At 39.6% G+C, this 18,428-nt stretch overlaps 1 protein-coding gene across 8 annotated transcripts in view; it reads right to left on the bottom strand.

Moving 5' to 3' along the window:
* Positions 1 to 18,428, bottom strand: part of ANKRD44 (ankyrin repeat domain 44) — a 343,412-nt gene that overhangs the window by 103,523 nt on the left and 221,461 nt on the right. For all 8 annotated transcript variants that reach the window (XM_049615941.1, XM_049615942.1, XM_049615943.1 and 5 more), the window contains one exon: positions 15,432 to 15,543. In XM_049615941.1, the coding sequence (XP_049471898.1) occupies positions 15,432 to 15,543 (112 nt within the window). The remainder of the gene's footprint in view (positions 1 to 15,431; positions 15,544 to 18,428) is intronic.

Genomic DNA, 18,428 nt, shown 5'->3' with positions numbered 1-18,428 from the left:
TGCACTGCAAAACACTTGATTGCATTAAGTGACAGACATATTGAAATGGTGACAAGTAGTCAACCCTGTAAAATATTCAGGGTCATGGGTATTATATTTGCTCAATTCCACTTGCTAAGCATATACAGTTCTTTGTGTATTACCAGGAAAAACAATAATACTAGCCTCATGTTTCCATGGTGACTTCTGAGAGCAATTCTTAAATTTAAAAGTTACCTCTTTTAATCAACGATAATTTTCATCTAGATGATATTCCCAGGTTACCCTGACTTATATTACTGTGTTAATTTACTTTCTGCCTCAGTGCAAGGTGAAATTTATTTGCCTAGGGCAAGAGAGGTTTTATTTAGGGGGTAGGTAGTTTGGAGAGGGATGTGGAAGCTGAGGGACATGGTAATCATATGGTAATATGATTAAAAATTGCATAAAAAGAGAACAAAGAACATAATAGATTTGAATACAAAAATTATTAATTTTTTAATATTTAAAAATTGTGCAATGGAAAAGGTATTCTGTTTCAGACTTTGCTTACCTCAAGGCTGTGCAAACCAATGTAATATCCCTTTGTACACCATATTTATGTTAAGTTACAGTATAAATTTCCCACTCTAAGCATTGATGAAGATTTTAGTGATTCTAGCCCAGTCAATAAAATATACAGCTTTACAGAAAATTTCTAATGATTCAATTAAAGCTCATCTTGGTAGGATTCTGAAACACTAGCTAACCACCACAGACTACTTCTACCTAATGAACATTAAAAGAATTAGCAGAGTCAAGTAAGTGGGTAAAGAAAGCTGTTATTATTTTAAGCAAAATTAAAACAGATGGGAGAGACGGACACACATGTATTCAGATATGCGCCTGCCTCGCATTTAATCTTTTATGAATGGCTGATCCCAGATGGTGGTGGGATTCAGGAGCACAATTTGAGACCCAGCATCCACTTTCCTACTCCAAGGTATGTGTCATTTATGTCTTTTCTATCTAGTGGATGATGCAAATACCATCAAAAGCAAAGAAACTTTTTGAAAGCAGGTTCTCTGGTATTTTGAAAATGAGGTATTGGTCAATTTATCAACCAAGTCCGAACATCTGCCCGCATTCTCCATCATTCAATTCATTTCAGGTTTGGTCTGCTATTCCACATTGACACAAACGGTGGGGTGATGAAACAAGAAATCTAGAGACAAGCTCAGCAAACACATTATGCTGACAAGTGTCAGTGGATCTCTCATTAACCACTGAACCCAGAAAGAGATGTGCCCTCCTCTGAACTCTCACAGCATGTCACCAGTACTTCTTCTGGGACATCATATTTTATCTTGGATGATGGTAAGAATATCAGAAACACAGAATTCTAAAAGAGCAATTATAGTACTTTAACACATTGATTTACATGCTGATTCCCATTACTGGACAATAAACTCCCAGGTACAGTGGCTTCTTCATCTTTTAGACCTGGCAACACAGCCCAGTACCTAGCAGACGGGGGAATTAGGATACACTAAACAAAGATACAATGATAGCTGCTACTGATACCCATCACATGGCAGGCACAGTGCTAGGCACTTTGCTTACATTATTCCATTAAATCCTCAGAGCAACCTAACCCCTATTTGACAGATTAGGCAAGATACAGAGACTCACAGAAGTGAAGTAAAATGCTTAAAGACCTTGCAGGTAGGTAACGACACAGCTGGCATTCCAACTCAGGCCTGTGTGATGCAGACGTCCTTAAACTTGCAACGATACCAACGCCCCCGCCTCTGGCACAGCTCCCATAGGCGCAGGCACAAGTCGTAGAGTGGGAGGTCTAAGGAAATGATCAGTGGCACCACAGGAAGTGGTTGAGTGAAGACCCCACACGTTGGGCACAGCACTGGCAGCCTCTGCATTGACACCGGTGGACAGCAATGGGAGCAGTGTCTTTCCTGCACATCGGCGACCAAATGGCTTTTTGGATGTTAATGGCAGATACCACCTTAGCAGGCATGGACAGGAGAGAAGGAAAATAGTGGGTGTTCTGTAGTAGCCAAGAGAAATGCATAGAGCACATGGGAAACATGCCAAAAGCTTTTCAGAATGAATTGGAGCCAAAGCTTAGGCAGAATGAGAGGGGACAGGGCCAGAGAAATAATTTGGGGATAGTTATGTTAGTCCTATTATTACCATATGGGGAGCTAGGAAATGTGAGTGACATTTTGAGCCAATATCTATATAGTATATATCTTACCTCCCATATTCCATACTTGCATAGATTACAATCTCCTTGAAAGTAATATTCATGCCTAATATATATCAGCCATGGTTCCTAGCATATTGCCCTGTAATTTACTCTATACCTCCAGAAAGCAACCATCCTAAAGGTAGCTAATGTAAAAGAAGCCACCCCTTGGAAGTTGTCCCAGGGGACTGCTAGATCCGTTTTCCTGGAATCTGGGAAAAGTAGTACCAGTAGTAAGGGCTTCTTTAACTCCTGGATAGGTTACCAAGGATATTCTGATTGACAAGGAACCGGGTCTCAAGTACAGGAGAATACATGAGGTTACCAGAGTTTGAGCTCATTGACTTGTACTCAACTCCTTGATTTTAATTTTATAGACAGGAAGAAGACTTCTGATCTTTATTCAGTTTATAAAACTGGATCCTCTCTTTGGAAGGGAGCGTAGCTATAGCAAATGACATGAATACTTCGGTCCTCTTAGCAGTTGGACTTTTCACTATAAGTTAATAAAGAATGGTCTTGCTTATCAGTCTCATATGACTAATAAGGAGGACTAATAACATTTATGAACTTGTAAAAGCTGATATGTTGACCCTGATCTCCAACCTCACCAACTACTGGTAGTAATAGAGCCTTAAAAAGACCAGTACACAGGAAATCCTAATTATGTACCATATTTATTGTAATATTCCTTACACTTTAAACAATATTTTTAGAGACAGAATGACACTGAAAATATGCTGCTTGTCTGAAAGGATTGCTTCGGATTATTTCTTTTTTATATGCTGCTGAAGCAAGCACTGGATTATTTTTTACACAGTTTGTCTCACATCATTGTGGGAATTTGAGATGCAAAGAAGATTGCTATTAACTGAAAAATCTTTATGGAATAAGAGGAATTTTTGTGTGAAATAAATCATGTGTTTGGAAAACTACAAATTTTTCCTAGAAAAAAATTCTATGAAGTCCCGACTGTATTAAATTGCCTTCCCAGTGACCCAGTGAATTTTATCATTTAATGTTAATAAAACTACTATCCAAGTCTGAATGGCACAGAATTTAAATCCCATGATGTTACCACTTAGCTTATAGGTATCTGCTCATATGAGAAAATAAATCTGTTATTACTCAGTGATTTGGTTTTTCCAAATATCCTTTTCAGCTGTTACAGATGGCTGAGCCTCTACCCTCCTTTGGAATCTTAGAAAGGCTCTTTGTTCTTTGTGACTATCATAACCCCATGACCTGAAGGCACAGGTGTCTATGTCAGCTCTTATTCTGATAATGCTCAAGCTTCTATATCTTCTGTTACTGAATGAGGATTAAGGGAAGATGTGATTATTATAGGGACCTGATCTAGGCTTCAAAAATGTCAAGTCCTTGGCAGCTGTTAAGGATAAGGCATCTTTGGAGAAACAATCTTGCTGGGAAGTCATTCTTCCTCCGGCCCTTCCCTACCCACCCCCCACCCCCCCAGGCTGGAAGGGGTCATCCCTGGCAGCTGTTCTTATAAGGAGAGTGAGGCCAGGCTGACAGCAGCTGTTACAAAGATACTGAACAGAGATTCCAGGACAAGGGCTAGGTCCAAGTAAGAGTACTTTTATGAAAATATGTGCCACAGTCCTGGGCTCAGGGCTGCAGTGGGATGTACTTGGGAGCTGTATCGGGGGTCATTTTACTTCTCACTCGGTGGATAACACTGTAAGGTAGTTCTGCTCTCCTGACTGAAAAAAGAAAATGCAGACCTCTAGACAAGGTGTCCAAAGATGACACAGACATAACCGTTATTGATATTATCCATCAATAATTTCCGTTATTGATATTTCCTTTGACAATGCCTAATGACTGCACATCTCAGCACTATCTTGGTTGGATGTCATTGTCTTGGTTGATGTGGAATTTAGATGCTCTGAGACAGCTTTATCTTTCAGAGTGTGGAATTTGCCAGTCTTCCAGGCAGTACCACATAATGGTTAAAAGCCTGAAATACCAAATCCGATAAACATGGGTTTGAGTCCTGGTTCTACATCACACCAGCTGTATGACCCAGAACAAATTAATTTTTCTTTGTACGTTAGGGTACTCACATGTGAAACACAGATAAAAATAGGAGCTCCTTCAGTGTTGTTGTGAGAATTAAATGAGACGATGCAGGCACAGAGCCCAGCCCAACATGCCTGCAATAAATGCTCATTATTGCGACTTTACTAAAAATAGGCAGAGCTGTTAAACTTCTCTACCAGAACAGACTTTCAAAGAGAAGTAGGGTTTTGTCTTGTTTGAGGGATTGATTCTTTCAGGAAATGAAGGTCTGATGACTTTTTATCATTGATCAAAGTTCCATGAACTCTGGTGCCATAAAGTTCAAAATGTCTCCCCGTTTTTAGATCTTCCTTGATTTCTTTCATCAGCATTTAGTACTTTTCAGCATACAAGTCCCATATTTCATTTTTTGTGGCAGTCATAAATGACACTGTATTTTTGATATCTACATGTTCATTCTTAGTATGTAACAGTGCAACTAATTTTTGTATGTTTATTTTGTATCCTGTAACCCTGCTACATTTTCCTACGAGTTTTTTTTGTTGTTGTTGGTTCCCTGGGATTCCCTCTGTAGACAATCATGTTATTCACAAACAGGGGGTTTTACTTTTCCCTTTCTGTTCTTTATACCTTTTATTTCCTTTTCTGACTTTTTTGCTCTGGCTGGAGCTTCCAGCACAATGTTAGAGAAGAGTTGTGAAAGCAGACATCTTTGCCTTGTTCCAGATTTTAGGGGGAAGTGTTCAGCCCTTCGCATAATGTTACTTGTTCTTTATGAAGTCGTTAGGTGCTTTTTTATCAAATTGAGAACCTTCCTCTCTATTCCTATCTTTTCCGAGAGTTTTAAAAAAATCTATTCAAGATGTTGAATCTATTCAAGGTGTTGAGTTCTGTCACAATTTTTTTCTGCATTGTTTGACGTAATCATGTGATGTTTCTTCTTTAGCCTATTCATATGGTGAATTGCATTGATTTTCAATTATTAAAATAGGCTTTCCCTATACTAATCTCACTTGGTTATGATATATAATTTCTTGTATATGTTACTGAATTCTATTTTTTAATATTCTAAGGATGTTTGCTTCTATATTCTTGAGATATATTGGTCTATATTTCTCTGTTTTTGCTTGGTTTTGATGTCAGGGTATTAGCTTCATAAATGAATCAGATGGTGTTCCTTCCTATTCCATTTTTTCAGAAGATATTGTACAGAATTGTTAACTCTTTAAATATTTGGCATAATTCTCCAGTGAAATCATCTCAATCTGGATATTTCTTTGGGGAGAATTTTAAAATACAATTTTCTAAATAGTTACAGGGCTATTCAAATGATCCACTTTACATTGGGTAAGTTGCAGTAATTTGTGTTTTATTTTTTAATTTTTTTAATGTTTATTTATTTTTGAGACAGAGGGAGACAGAACACGAGTGGGGGAGGGGCAGAGAAAGAGGGAGACACTCTCTCTGAGAATCTGAAACAGGCTCCAGGCTCCGAGCTGTCAGCACAGAGCCCTATGCGGGGCTCGAACCCACGAACCGTGAAATCATGACCTGAGCCGAAGTTGGACGCTTAACTGACTGAGCCACCCAGGCGCCCCCCCCCCTTTTTTTTAAATTTTTTTCCTAATGTTTATGTCATTTGTGTTTTATGATTAATTGATCCATTTCACCTAAATTGTCAAATGTATGTGTGTAGAGCTATTCACAATATTATCCTTCCGATGTCTGAAAGGTTTGTAGTAATATTTCATTTCATTCCTGATACTGGGAATTTCTATCTTCTCTCTCTCTCTCTCTCCCCTCTCTTTGGGTCACAGTCTCAGTAGAGGTTTGCCAACTTATTAATCTTTTCAAAGAATCCAATTTTTAAAAATTAATTTTCTCCATTATTTTTCTGTTTTCAATTTTATTTTTGCTCCCATTTCTATTATTTCCTTTTTATGCTTATTTGGGGCTTACTCTGCTCTTTTTTTTTTTTTTTTTTTATTCTTGAGGTAGAAACTTAGATTATTGACTTGAGACTTTTTCTCTTTTCTAATGTAAGCATTCAATGCCATAATTTTTTTCTGCATTAATTTAACTGTGTCCCCAAATTCTGATTTTTTATATTTTCCCTTTCATTCAATCCAATGTATTTTTTTGGTATTCCCTTGAGGTGACTTTCTTTGACCCATGGATTATGTAGATGTCTGTTATTTGATTACCAAGCCCTGGAATTCTTCCTGGTAACTTTCTGTTACTGATTTCCAGTTTCATTCCATTGTCGTAGGAGAATATCCTCTATGATTTCAATTCTTTTACATTTGTTGAGGTTTGTTCTATGGTTCAGGATATCCTGGTGAATGTTTCATGGGCACTTAAAAAATACGCATTGTTTTTGTTGGGTGGAGTGTTGTATAAACGTCAATTAGATCCTCTTGTTGATGGTATTATTGAAGCTTTTCTATATGCGTGATGATTTTCTGTCTAGTTGTTCTATCCATTATTGAGAGAGAAGTGTTAAAGTCAACAACCGTTAATTGTGGATTTCTTGATCTTTTCAGTCCAATTGGTTTTGGTTTCGTATACATTGCAGTTCTACTGATTGATGCATACACATTAAAAAAAAAATAGGACACTCTCCTTCAGTGGGTTCTAATCTTTTCTGGGCTGCCTTCTGGCATCTCCTCCTTGGGCTCCAGCCCAAACTGGACTACTCTCCTGCCCTACAGGTTTTTAAATGAGTAGGAAGGAAGGAAAAGGGAGGAAAGAAGGAAGGAAAAAAAGAGGGAGGGAAGAAAGGCCAGATTATTATTATTTTTGCTTTTAAACTATATTCTCTTGGGGCACCTGGGTGGCTCAGTCAGGTAAGTGTCTGACTTCAGCTCAGGTCATGATCTCACGGTTTGTGAGTTTGAGCCCCGCGTTGGACTCTGTGCTGACAGCTCAGAGCCTGGAGCCTGCTTTGGATTCTGTGCCTCCCCCTCTCTCTCTGCTCCTCCCAACTGTGCTCTGTCTCTACTCTCTCAAAAATAAATAAACACTTAAAAAAACAAGCTATATTCTCTTTGAGAAATCTTCCTTTCTCCTACATCACTGAGTCCTTAGAAGCTCCCATACCAGGAGCAATAATCCCCCTTCTTTGAGTCCCTTAGTGCTCATGATCTATCTGGAAGAAACGACAGAAAATGTGTATGTGGGCATGTATGCATGTGAGTGTGGGTGTGTGTAATTTTAACTTGGTGGATGTCTTCATATTGGTTTGATACATTAGTATAGGTTTTCAGATCTTGAGGAGGAAGAAAGTGGAGGGGATATTGCAATAAAATGAGTTGGTGCTAGGAAATAATCAAATCTAAAGAAAAGGCCAAACCACAGAAAAGTAAATTTTCATTTCTTCTCTCACCTGTGTCTCTTCTATGAAATACCTTCCTAACAGGACAGTTATCACAATAGTTATAAAATAGCATTTAAGTTTTATCACTAAGTCAAGCTTAATCATTCATAAGTGTTTTTAATTTGTTCCACAATTTTGGGCACCTGATAAGTGTGTGGGATTACTAAAACCTCTGTCTTACCCAGTTGGTATTTAAATCCACATACATTTAAAGGATAATTGTTTATTCTACCTTACAGCTGGGCATTTATCTTTCCTAAAACAATGATTCTAAGTGTGTGACTTTGTACTGAACCAGTGAGCCATGGGGTATAATCAAACACGAACTTAATTCTCCTTCTCCCCACACCAGGTCTAATCTCCTTTATGGAGCTACTTCTTTTCCTGCTTCCTTTTCCTGCTACCAGATAAAATCTCTAGCCAATAACAAAAAGTTCCTCAGGCACTTTAGTTACAAGTATAAGTTCATATCAGTAAGTAGTACACCTACTCTAGTGTAGTAATCACAAACTGAATGCTGTTTAATGTTGAAGCTTCTCTATGCCTCCTGCATAGGCTGCAGTGGGGAAGGAAGGAGACAAGACTGACTTCTCTGTTCCCCAGCCTCAGGCTCCTCCTCCTCCTTTACCCTCATTGTCTGCCTCTGCCTCCTCCAGGACTAGAAGAGTTGGGGAAAGGAGGACACAGAAGGGGACACGGACCATGGTCTGACTGACTGGCACCCTTCTGGCAGTGACATTCTCTGTCCAGGTCAGATGTTTAAAACTGTCTCTCTGGGATGCTTATGTAGGTTCTCCAGCAACACCCCCATCCCTGGGACTTCTCACCTGCAGTTTCCTCTCCCCGTATGAATGCACCTCTCTGCTGATAGCTCACGTTCCTCTCCAGGCAGCCTGGGCCTCCTCATTCTTGAATAGGATCTAGAAGAATGCCAACCCGGCTCTGGCCCTTGGCTCACATTTGGACACTAGGAAATGTACGCTTCTGACCCATCAATGGTGGGGATGGAGTATTTCTCAAACACAGACCTCTGGTTTGTTGGCAAGCAACCTCTGGTCAGAGCTATTTAGTCTTCAGATTTATCATATGCCAGTCTACCGGCCCCTAAATTTCATGGAACACATATCAGGGATCTAAGAAATCTCCTTGAAGCTTCTGTCACTGGGCTTGGGGTCAGGTGAAATCATCCTTAGCCTCTGCTATGGTGGGAGGGGAGCAGCAGTGGGATTCATAGCAGACCTGTCTCCAAAGAAATCTGCTCTTGGATCTCCAACTTCTTAAATGGGGAAGGAGGCCATGGGTTGGAACACTTGTATTTCACTTTGAAATGTGAAATGTCATGTGCCCCATGAAATGAAATGAAATGCCCCCACTTTCCTGGGGCATACACCTGGTTGAATGATTCCTTCATCGATTGCCAAATTCATTCACAGTAAAGACACACACAAAAATTCTGCTGTATTACGAAGAAATAAATGAAACATTGTGTCATAAAATATTGTCTATTCCAGTCTTCTGAATACAGATTCATGTCACATTCTGATTCAAATTTTGTGAGTTTTTACATTTATATTGCTAGCCCAGTAGGCTGCCAGTGGCATCAAAAGATCTGTGCCCACCCCTCCATTCCCTCCCTGAGAGTTCCTCATAAGATTTTATGTTTCTCTTCAACTAAATTAGGAGAAAAAAACAAGACCAGCATTGTTGAGGTCTCCTCTGCCCATTGGAAGTCTTCTTGCTGGGAGGTCATATACACCTCCAGGTACATCTCTGACATGCACCTCTGGGGACAGAAAAACATCATCAGGGACTTGTTTGGGGCTGGGGTTCATGTTTGCTGGTTTTTCATCTTCTCATATTTAGATGACTGCTTGTAACCCTCCTCTTTTTCACTGCTTTCTCAGCCTTCAGAAGCTTAATTAGACATTGCCAATGTAAGTACATCTTATACAGAGCCATGTAGGAATGGTTTCCTAAGGTCCTGTGATAAACGCAAGAACCAACCAAAACATTAAGTAGTTTATCTCAAAGCAGCATAATTTCAGAGTTCAGTTGCCCAGTTATACTTATCTTCAGAGAATCCCAGAAACTCCTTGGAGAGACATGTAGGGGCGTCTGTCATCCCCACAGACTCTCACAGTTGAAGTTCAAGTTAGCTTGTAACAGTGAAAGGAGGCGAAGGTCCCAGGGAAGGAGCCAAATTCCAAGTAATTTGGCATGGTATAATCTCGGACTGAATTTAATCACAGGCCTGGAGTTTTCAAACAATCTTTCTAAATTTCTGCAGGCAATTTACGTAATTATATTGGCACATACATTTTTCCATTTCAATAACAAAGCCACAGAGATCTTTATGTTCGCAGACAAATCTTTAATACTATAAAAGAAAAGCAGCACGCCAATATAAACTCACAAATTCCAAATAGGGGCATGATTCTGTAATTTTTCCCTTCAGAGCTAGTAAGATGCATTCCAAGAAAGGGGAGGCACAGGGCTCTCCTTTGCCAACTCCCTTCCTCCGCTCAGACATAAGTTGTATTCAGACATGAGATGCTTTATTAGCCAAGTCTCTTCCATTCTGCTTTGATATTTTGAGCTCAATTGATTATGACTTATCACAGCTCTCAGCATGTATTTGTGGGGAGATTTTTGCTTGTACCCATAGTACATACGTTTTTGATCACAACCAGCTGAGAACACTGGCCTAAGTAGGCAAACTTGGCAGAATCCCGAGCCTTGGCTATTCTACCAAGGCTAAGGAGTTCATACTACTTTCTAGAAGTTGTTTGCTCAAGGAATGAATTCCATATAACTTTATATAAGGGAAGTAGAATGAAAATGACTAAAATAATTTCTGTTCCCTTTTGATTACAGCAAAATAGGCTGAACACAAAGTATGCTTTATAAATTGTAAGCTTATGATCACAGACAGGAGCCATGAAGCATGAATGCCAAGTAAGCCCATACCAAGTTAAATGTCAGAGTCAAGTAAAATCTGCATCAAAATTAATGATACATATTTAATGATATGCATAATCACAATAATTGCTCAACTAGATGAGAAGAGAGGTGAAAGACAAATGTTACCAACCTTACTAATCAGCTGGCTCCGAAGGCCACCCACCCTCTTCAATGCTACACCGGCTCCCAAAGGACTAAGGCCCTGGTCTCATAGGAGAGGTTCAGGGGCTATGAATACTGATTTGCTCCACTTCTTCCACAGGCCAGAAACATAGGCTAGGCAATGAGACATAAAGAAATGATTCCCTGCATACTTCCTGCTGTGAGGCTCAAGTAAGCCATTCAGGGCTACTAGAAACATGTCTTTCACTGGCGTAATTCTAGCACCTGGCACAGAGTCGGGATCGATTTGTTAAAAGGATCCCCCACCCCCCTGAAGGACAGGGGTGTTTGTGTGGTGAGATGAGGGAGCAGACTGGCATGGCAGTGGTGAGTATGAGGAATGAACCACCTAGCATACTGGTGAGGTGGTTTACTTTCCTAATATCTACCACCCAAAGAAATGGGGCTTTTAAGGAATTTGAGGGTATTGTGGTCCTAGAGAAAGAGACAGGGAGTATAAATTAGAAAAGGCGCCCTTCAAAAACCCTACTTCTTGTATCAAGAACAAGCCTGGGGTGCCTGGGTGGCTCAGTTGGTTGAGCATCCGACTTTGGCTCAGGTCATGATCTCACGGTTTGTGAGTTTGAGCCCTGCATCAGGCTTACTGCTGTCAGTGCAGAGCCTGCTTTGGATCTTCTGTGCCCCCTTTCTCTGACCCTCCCCCACTCTCTCTCTCTTTCAAAAATAAATAAACATTAAAAAAATTTTTTTTAAAAGAACAAGCCTTATTCTCATCACAAGGGAAAAAAACACTTCCTTTTCTTTTTCTTTTCTTTTGTGTGTGTGTGTGTGTGTGTGTGTGTGTGTGTGTGTGTGTGTGTCTATATGAGGTAATAGATGTTAACTAAACTTATTGTGGTAATTATTTCATGATACATTTAAGTCAAGTCATTATGCTGTATACCTTAACCTAATATGTTGTTGTCAAATATATCTCAATAAAACTGAAAGAAAAAATAATTAAATGGCATCCCTGGCATGTGACGAACATGTAGTAAATGCCATTAGTGGTGGTCTCAGCCACTCCCAAATCTATTCACAGTGCTGCGAGCCAGCAGTATGGCTAAGATGCCTGCAGTGGTCTGGCTCTATGATGCTGGTCCTAGGGGAGAGCTCAGGACTGTGTGTTGAGTGGGAGGGAGCAGGTACAAGAATGTTGATAGCTTGCTTAGGATCTCTGCTTAGTTGAACCACACCCCAAGAGGAATTGGAAGATGCATTCCAAAATGGAAATATACAGAACGTTCCATACAACCACAATCATTCAGGGTTATGAGGAGAATTTTCATCCTGTCTGTGTTATAAATAACTGAGGTCCTTTCCTGAAAGCAAACAATGATGACCTTTCTACCAATTTATATTGACAGTCTGGCTTTCTCAGCTGACAGTACAAATTAAGACCACTGAATACTTTCCCTACCCACTTTTGAATGTCTTAAAATTGCCAAGAATAATCATTTCTTTGTAAATCACATAGGGCAAGTTTTGATATAATCAAGGGGTAATTTCATTATTAGACAGAACTTCCAAAACCTTCTTAGGGACAGAAAATGTTTTCGTTGGATAACAGAAATAGTGGCCCTGAAATGGCTTTCCTGAAAAATGAAAATAATATGCAATATATTATTTACATAGAAAGAAAATGTTACAGAACAATCATTCTCAGAGTTACTCATGCTATGGGATTAAAGATAACTCCTCAAAGTACTTTAAAACAGCAAAGTTATTAAGACTATAATAACTTTGTAATAAAAGTTTGTATGTCCAGTTATGACATGTGGTTTTCATAGAGAAGACCAATTAAAGACAGCTGTGTCTTAAGTACATTTTGGAATGCAGGCTTATGACAGGTAGTAACAATAGTAAGCCTTCACTCTCTGCCAATGATTACTAAACACACAGACACACACGTACAAACTTTGGGAGGAGCCTTTCTTATATGGGACCTAAACATAGAGTCCTATATGGTGATAGGTCTAGATCAACTTCCACAGCAATGCTGGTGTTGGGAGGCAGAAGTGACCCTGTCTTACATCTTTACCAGTTCCTTCCAAGCTTTTGCTCTATGCTGAAAAGGCTTGGGTGGTGGTAGAGCTTTGCCCTGCAATGGAAAGCAGCATGGTATAGAAAATATTTTTTGTTTTTTAAATCAGGAATCCTGATTCATGAGACTGCTTCTTCCACTGACCAGGGCTATGTCTTTGGCACAAATCAGTTAATGCCCTGTGGTTTGGTTTGCCCATCTATAAGATAAAGGATTGCCCCTTGGCCACTTGTGGTTCTCCATTAAAGTCCATCTTACAGAAGGCTATGAAATCATTGGCTTTCTACATCTTCCTAGGAAACTGGATGGTTTTAAAATATGTCTATAAATCCTTTGACACTCTTCCCTTTGAAAGGTGGAGTCTACTTCTCCTCTCTAGGGTAACCCTGTGTGACCTTCAAGGCTAGATCATTAAGACTGATACTGTCTTTCTCTCATTCATTCTCACACTGGCTGTCTCCCACTCTCTTCTGGATCCCTGAAGTGATCTTCCGGATCACTCCTTTTGATCCCTGAGCCACCACGTAAGATATCCAGCTATTCTGAAACCACCATGCTAGAGAAAACCACAGACAGAAGCCCCACAGAAGCTATTTAAATCTTACAAGCCAGGTAACTGACATGAGTGAAGAAGTGTTTGAGATTATCCCAGCCTCAGACATTGTCTGTAATCTCACAGGATATCTTTAACAATAACTACTCAGCTCAGCCACTCCTGAATTCCTGATCAATAAGAGATATTAAATAATTGCTGTTGTTTTAAGCCACTAATTTTGGGGTAATTCGTTTGCAGCCTCTGTAACTGGAAGGGGAACTATAACAGAATCAGGAGTAGGGGGAAAATGACACCTTCAAGGTCAAACAAGGAAGTCTTCAGCAACCACAAGAACCTCAGGAAAGGAGACTTAGAAGTCTTCAAGAATGATGATGGTAGATATAATTCACCAATAAATGCCACACCTAGCAACACCAGAATAATCACCTCTCTATTTTCAAATGTTTATGAACATTTCCCCACATTCACGGTTAAGAGAAATATAGTAAGAATGACCCTAATTGGAACCACTTAAATCTGGCAGCAAGGTCAAAGGTAAAGGAACCAGCTAGAACATCATTCAGTCATTTCTATGGAGGCACTGACACAACTGCTTGCTGGCTTTCCGCCTCAGGCCTTCCTTAATAGATTGTGCAGTTGATAAAGTGCAAGTGTTTTCTCAAACATATCTCCTCAATAACTCTGAAAAGTAGGACTACTCCATTTATTTATGTATTTCTTTTTTTTTTTTTTCAACTTTTTTTTTTTTTTTTTTTTTTTATTTTTGGGACAGAGAGAGACAGACAGAGCATGAACGGGGGACGGGCAGAGAGAGAGGGAGTATTTATGTATTTCTTAAATTAAAAAAATGTTAATTTGTTTTTGAAGGAGAGAGAGAGACAGAACATGAGCAGGGAGGGGCAGAGAGAGGGAGGAAGACACAGAATCCAAAGCAGGCTCCAGGTTCCAAGCTGTCAGCCCAGAGCCCGATGTAGGGCTCGAACTCACAAACTGGGAGATCATGACCTGAGCTGAAGTTGGTTGCTTAACTGACTGAGCCACCCAGTCTCCCCAGGACTACTCCTTTTAAAAAGACAAGGAAAAGAGTTGGAGTCCACTGAGGAAGGTGGCACCTACCAATGGACCAAAGATAGTGAGTTTGGGATGCCCCATGTGTCCTAGTGAAGCTGACCCATGGGCGATGCTCAGGAGATGACAAATGGTGGCCAGCAGCCAGGATTTAACCACAAATCTGTAGTTTTTCTTCCTGGTCCACCCAGTGTTTTTGAAATAGGAAATTTCACATAAAAAGTCTACATTTCTAGCTTTCCTTGAAACACTGGAGTTCATCCCTGAGTATGAATTACCACCTGATCTCACTCACTGGAGCTGACTGGCTGTTTCTCCCTTTAGACATAACATGTCCTACTGGCCACAGTCCCCACTGCTCCCTATTGCTCTACACCTGGGCTCACTTCACTGGCTTACTTTCCATTTCTGTCCTTGTGGTCATTTAAGTTTGTGTCTGATGACCTATACCAGTAGAAGAATTTCTGACTCCAAAACCCCAGGTGTTTTTCGATAGCTGCAGGTTTGAAATTTGGGGCAGTTTGGAAATTCCAATAAATTTTGCTGTTGAGCCCTTGTCAATTTCTCTCTCTAGACTACAAATGTGGGACCATGACAAACCCATATGCCTAGCAGCTATGTAAGTCATCTTACAACACATAGGGTGATAAGTGTGACTGGAAATATATACTGAACCTATTTGATGCATCCAAATTATCTTTAAAATACAAACTGTCCATACAGAGGTCTAACATTCCTAGTCCAAGTTAATATGAAAAGCAGTAGCTGTGAGATTAGGATGCACAGAAATGAAACAATGAGATCTACCTGTTGTAAAGTAAACATATAATCATTTACCACAGAATATCTTCAAGGTGATTTCTAGTGGGGACTTAATTAGGCAGTGAGGGCATCTGTGAGAGATTAAGACCGGCATTTTCAGGGTTGGGTCTGTGTGTGGTGTGGTGTGTGTGTGTGTGTGTTAGAGGAAACAAAACAAGACAGTACAGCTTACCAATTCCAGACATTGTCTGTGGCCATAGGCAGCAGCATAATGTATGCTATTGTAACCTTCCTTGTCCCGGATAGATGGGTTTGCATCATTTTGAAGCAGAAACTCTAGACATCTGCAAGTATAAAAATGGGGTGTTATTTTAGAAAACATCTCTAGAGTAAAAGTTATAATTAATGTAAATATTCTCCTATTATAAATGTTCCACAAAGCACTTTGTGAATTTAAGTGTTTCTTTAAAAGTCCTACAGCAATGGGGTGCCTGGGTGGCTCAGTCGGTTATGCTTCTAACTCTTGATCTTGACTCAGGCCATGATCTCACAGTTCATGAGTTTGAGCCCTGTACTGTCAGTGCAGAGCCTGCTTGGGATTCCGTCTCTCCCCCTCTCTGTTCCCCCCTCTCTCTCTCTCAAAATAAATAAACTTTTAAAAATATCCTACAGCAATGAAGGTTTATGTATTAAAAGTTTTACATGTTTGTGTTTTCTGTATCCATCTTTACTTCAGCTTAAAATAGCCATTCTAGAATTCAGGAAAAGCTTTAGGAACAAGAGGGTAGTTAAGTACCGTCCCCCACCTCAATTTATTGAAAGCACTATCCCCTCTTCACTGAGTTGTTTTAATGTCATTATCAATTATTGCATATTTATCCATACGTGGGCTCATTTCTGGACTCTGTTCTGTTATAATAATCCATTTGTCTCTTCCTGCATTGATTGGTTTTGTTTTTATAGTTTGCATACAATTTTATATTAGTTTCAGGTGTACAACATTGTGATTCAGCAATTCTATACATTATGCTGTGCTCACCACAGCAAGTGTAGCTGCCGTCTGTCACCAATGTTACTACAATATTATTGATTCCCGGTGCTGCACTTTTCATCTCCATGACTTATTTATTTTACAACTGGAAATTTGTATCTCTAATCCCCTTTACCTATTTTGCCCATTCTTCTGCCTCTATCCTCTGGCAACCACCAGTTTGTTCTCTGTACTTATGAGTCTGTGTCTGGTTATGTTTGTTTGTTCACCTGTTTTGTTGTTTCGATTCCACACATAAGTGAAATTATATGATATTTGTCTTTCTCTGACTCCACTTAGCATAATAAAGAATAATTAAGTCTCTTTTTCCTTTTCTCCTTAAAGTACAGAACCTGTCTGTTGTCAGGATTACTGAGTAATGAGTTTTTGAGTTCCACGTTCAAAAGATGAGCTCTCAAATGTAACAAAGAAGTGGTCAGGCCATTACAGCAAGAGAGAGGGATCTACTTTTAACCTTGCTATTGGAGACTACCATCAATCCAAAGGTTAGAAAATGAAAATTAGGAAGAATAAGAAAATAACAACAGCAAAAGAACTTAAGAATAGCCCAAATAATAAAAAGATTAAAGGAACGGGCGAACACTTAAAAAATATAAAAGATTAACTCAGTAACCACATCTGAAGACAGACGCTTAAATTGCATCATTATGTATAGACTAGAACAAAATAATTAATAATAAACTTAGAAAGCCTTTTCGGAAAGAATTATAATTTTTCTAAAAGAGCCACAATCTTTACAATGGGTTGGAGGTAGGGATGTGATGTGGCTCCAACTTGGCTGAAATGCCCCAAAGCCCAGGACACAAGTGCCGGGGGATGTAGGAATTCTGTTCAAGGTCTTCTGGTCAAAGAGAGAATAAGTAGTCAGGAAGCACCACTCCATAATTTCAGTTTTATATCCATGGCAGTGGGACAAATGTGTCCTCTACAAGGTCAAGCTGATTCAATTTCATACTCAAATCAAAATTCTCAAATGCTCGAATTATACTTACATCAAAATATGTAATGGAAGCATGTACATTAAATAAGACCATCCAAGGGAAAATGCCTATTGTTTCCTCAAACACTTTATTTTTGGTTCTAATTTTTTTATCAACGTTTTTTTTTTTTTTTTAATTTATTTTTGGGACAGAGAGAGACATAGCATGAACGGGGGAGGGGCAGAGAGAGAGGGAGACACAGAATCGGAAACAGGCTCCAGGCTCCGAGCCATCAGCCCAGAGCCTGACGCGGGGCTCGAACTCACGGACCGTGAGATCGTGACCTGGCTGAAGTCGGACGCTTAACCGACTGCGCCACCCAGGCGCCCCGGTTCTAATTTTTTTAAAGTTTTTATTTTAATTCCAGTTAGTTCACATACCGTGTTATATTAATTTCAGGTGTACAATACAATAATTCAACACTTCCATACATCATCCTGTGACTCAAACACTTACCTATCTTTTGGCATAAGGCAAAAGGAGTAAATAAGTCACACATAGAGACGATTAACACAGATATTTTAATTTCTAGAAAAACTGATAAAAGACACAAATTTTTTACACTAAATATCTACAAGTTACCTGATTTATCCATCAAATGCTCCATAATAAATCAAACTATTATTGGAGTTCTGATATCATTCTGTCTTTGGTGATTTGTACCTTAAAAGGAAGTCTTTTTTTATTTTGGCAATTAAATGTCCATGGACGGGATCCCAGGTATGACTCATTTTAAATAGAATTTGGCTCTTGAAATAAAATCATTCAATAGGAAAAGGGTTCTAGTGGATTCACAACCCCCAGCTCCTGAAAGAGTCACATTGTAAAAAGCCAGTTGGCGGATTTAATACGTAATTCGGAAAACACTTGGAATTGCTCCCAAAGTGTCATTTACCCCAGGATATAGCTGAACTATACTACCAGCAGTGTGATTTGAAAAAACAACAGCACTGTAGAATTTGAATATTCTCCATATCGTTTCCAAGGGAAAATACATTCCAGTTTTAACTGGGGATGCTTATCTCTTCTCCTCCCAGGGCTGTGGCTACCACTTTGGGCACCTGCGCTGCAAAATCAAGACCTGCACGTTAAGTCAGAGATGTATCTGGATGAGAGATGTAGCCTCTCTGCTCGGAAGAGCTCTCAGGAAGCCTGGTTCCCTGCCTCCCCTGCCTGTCCTGCTTTTTCCCTCTCCATC

The sequence above is a fragment of the Panthera uncia genome (genome assembly GCF_023721935.1).
Source record: "Panthera uncia isolate 11264 chromosome C1 unlocalized genomic scaffold, Puncia_PCG_1.0 HiC_scaffold_3, whole genome shotgun sequence".
Taxonomy (NCBI): Eukaryota; Metazoa; Chordata; class Mammalia; order Carnivora; family Felidae; genus Panthera; species Panthera uncia.
This window is presented reverse-complemented; position numbering and strand designations above follow the sequence as displayed.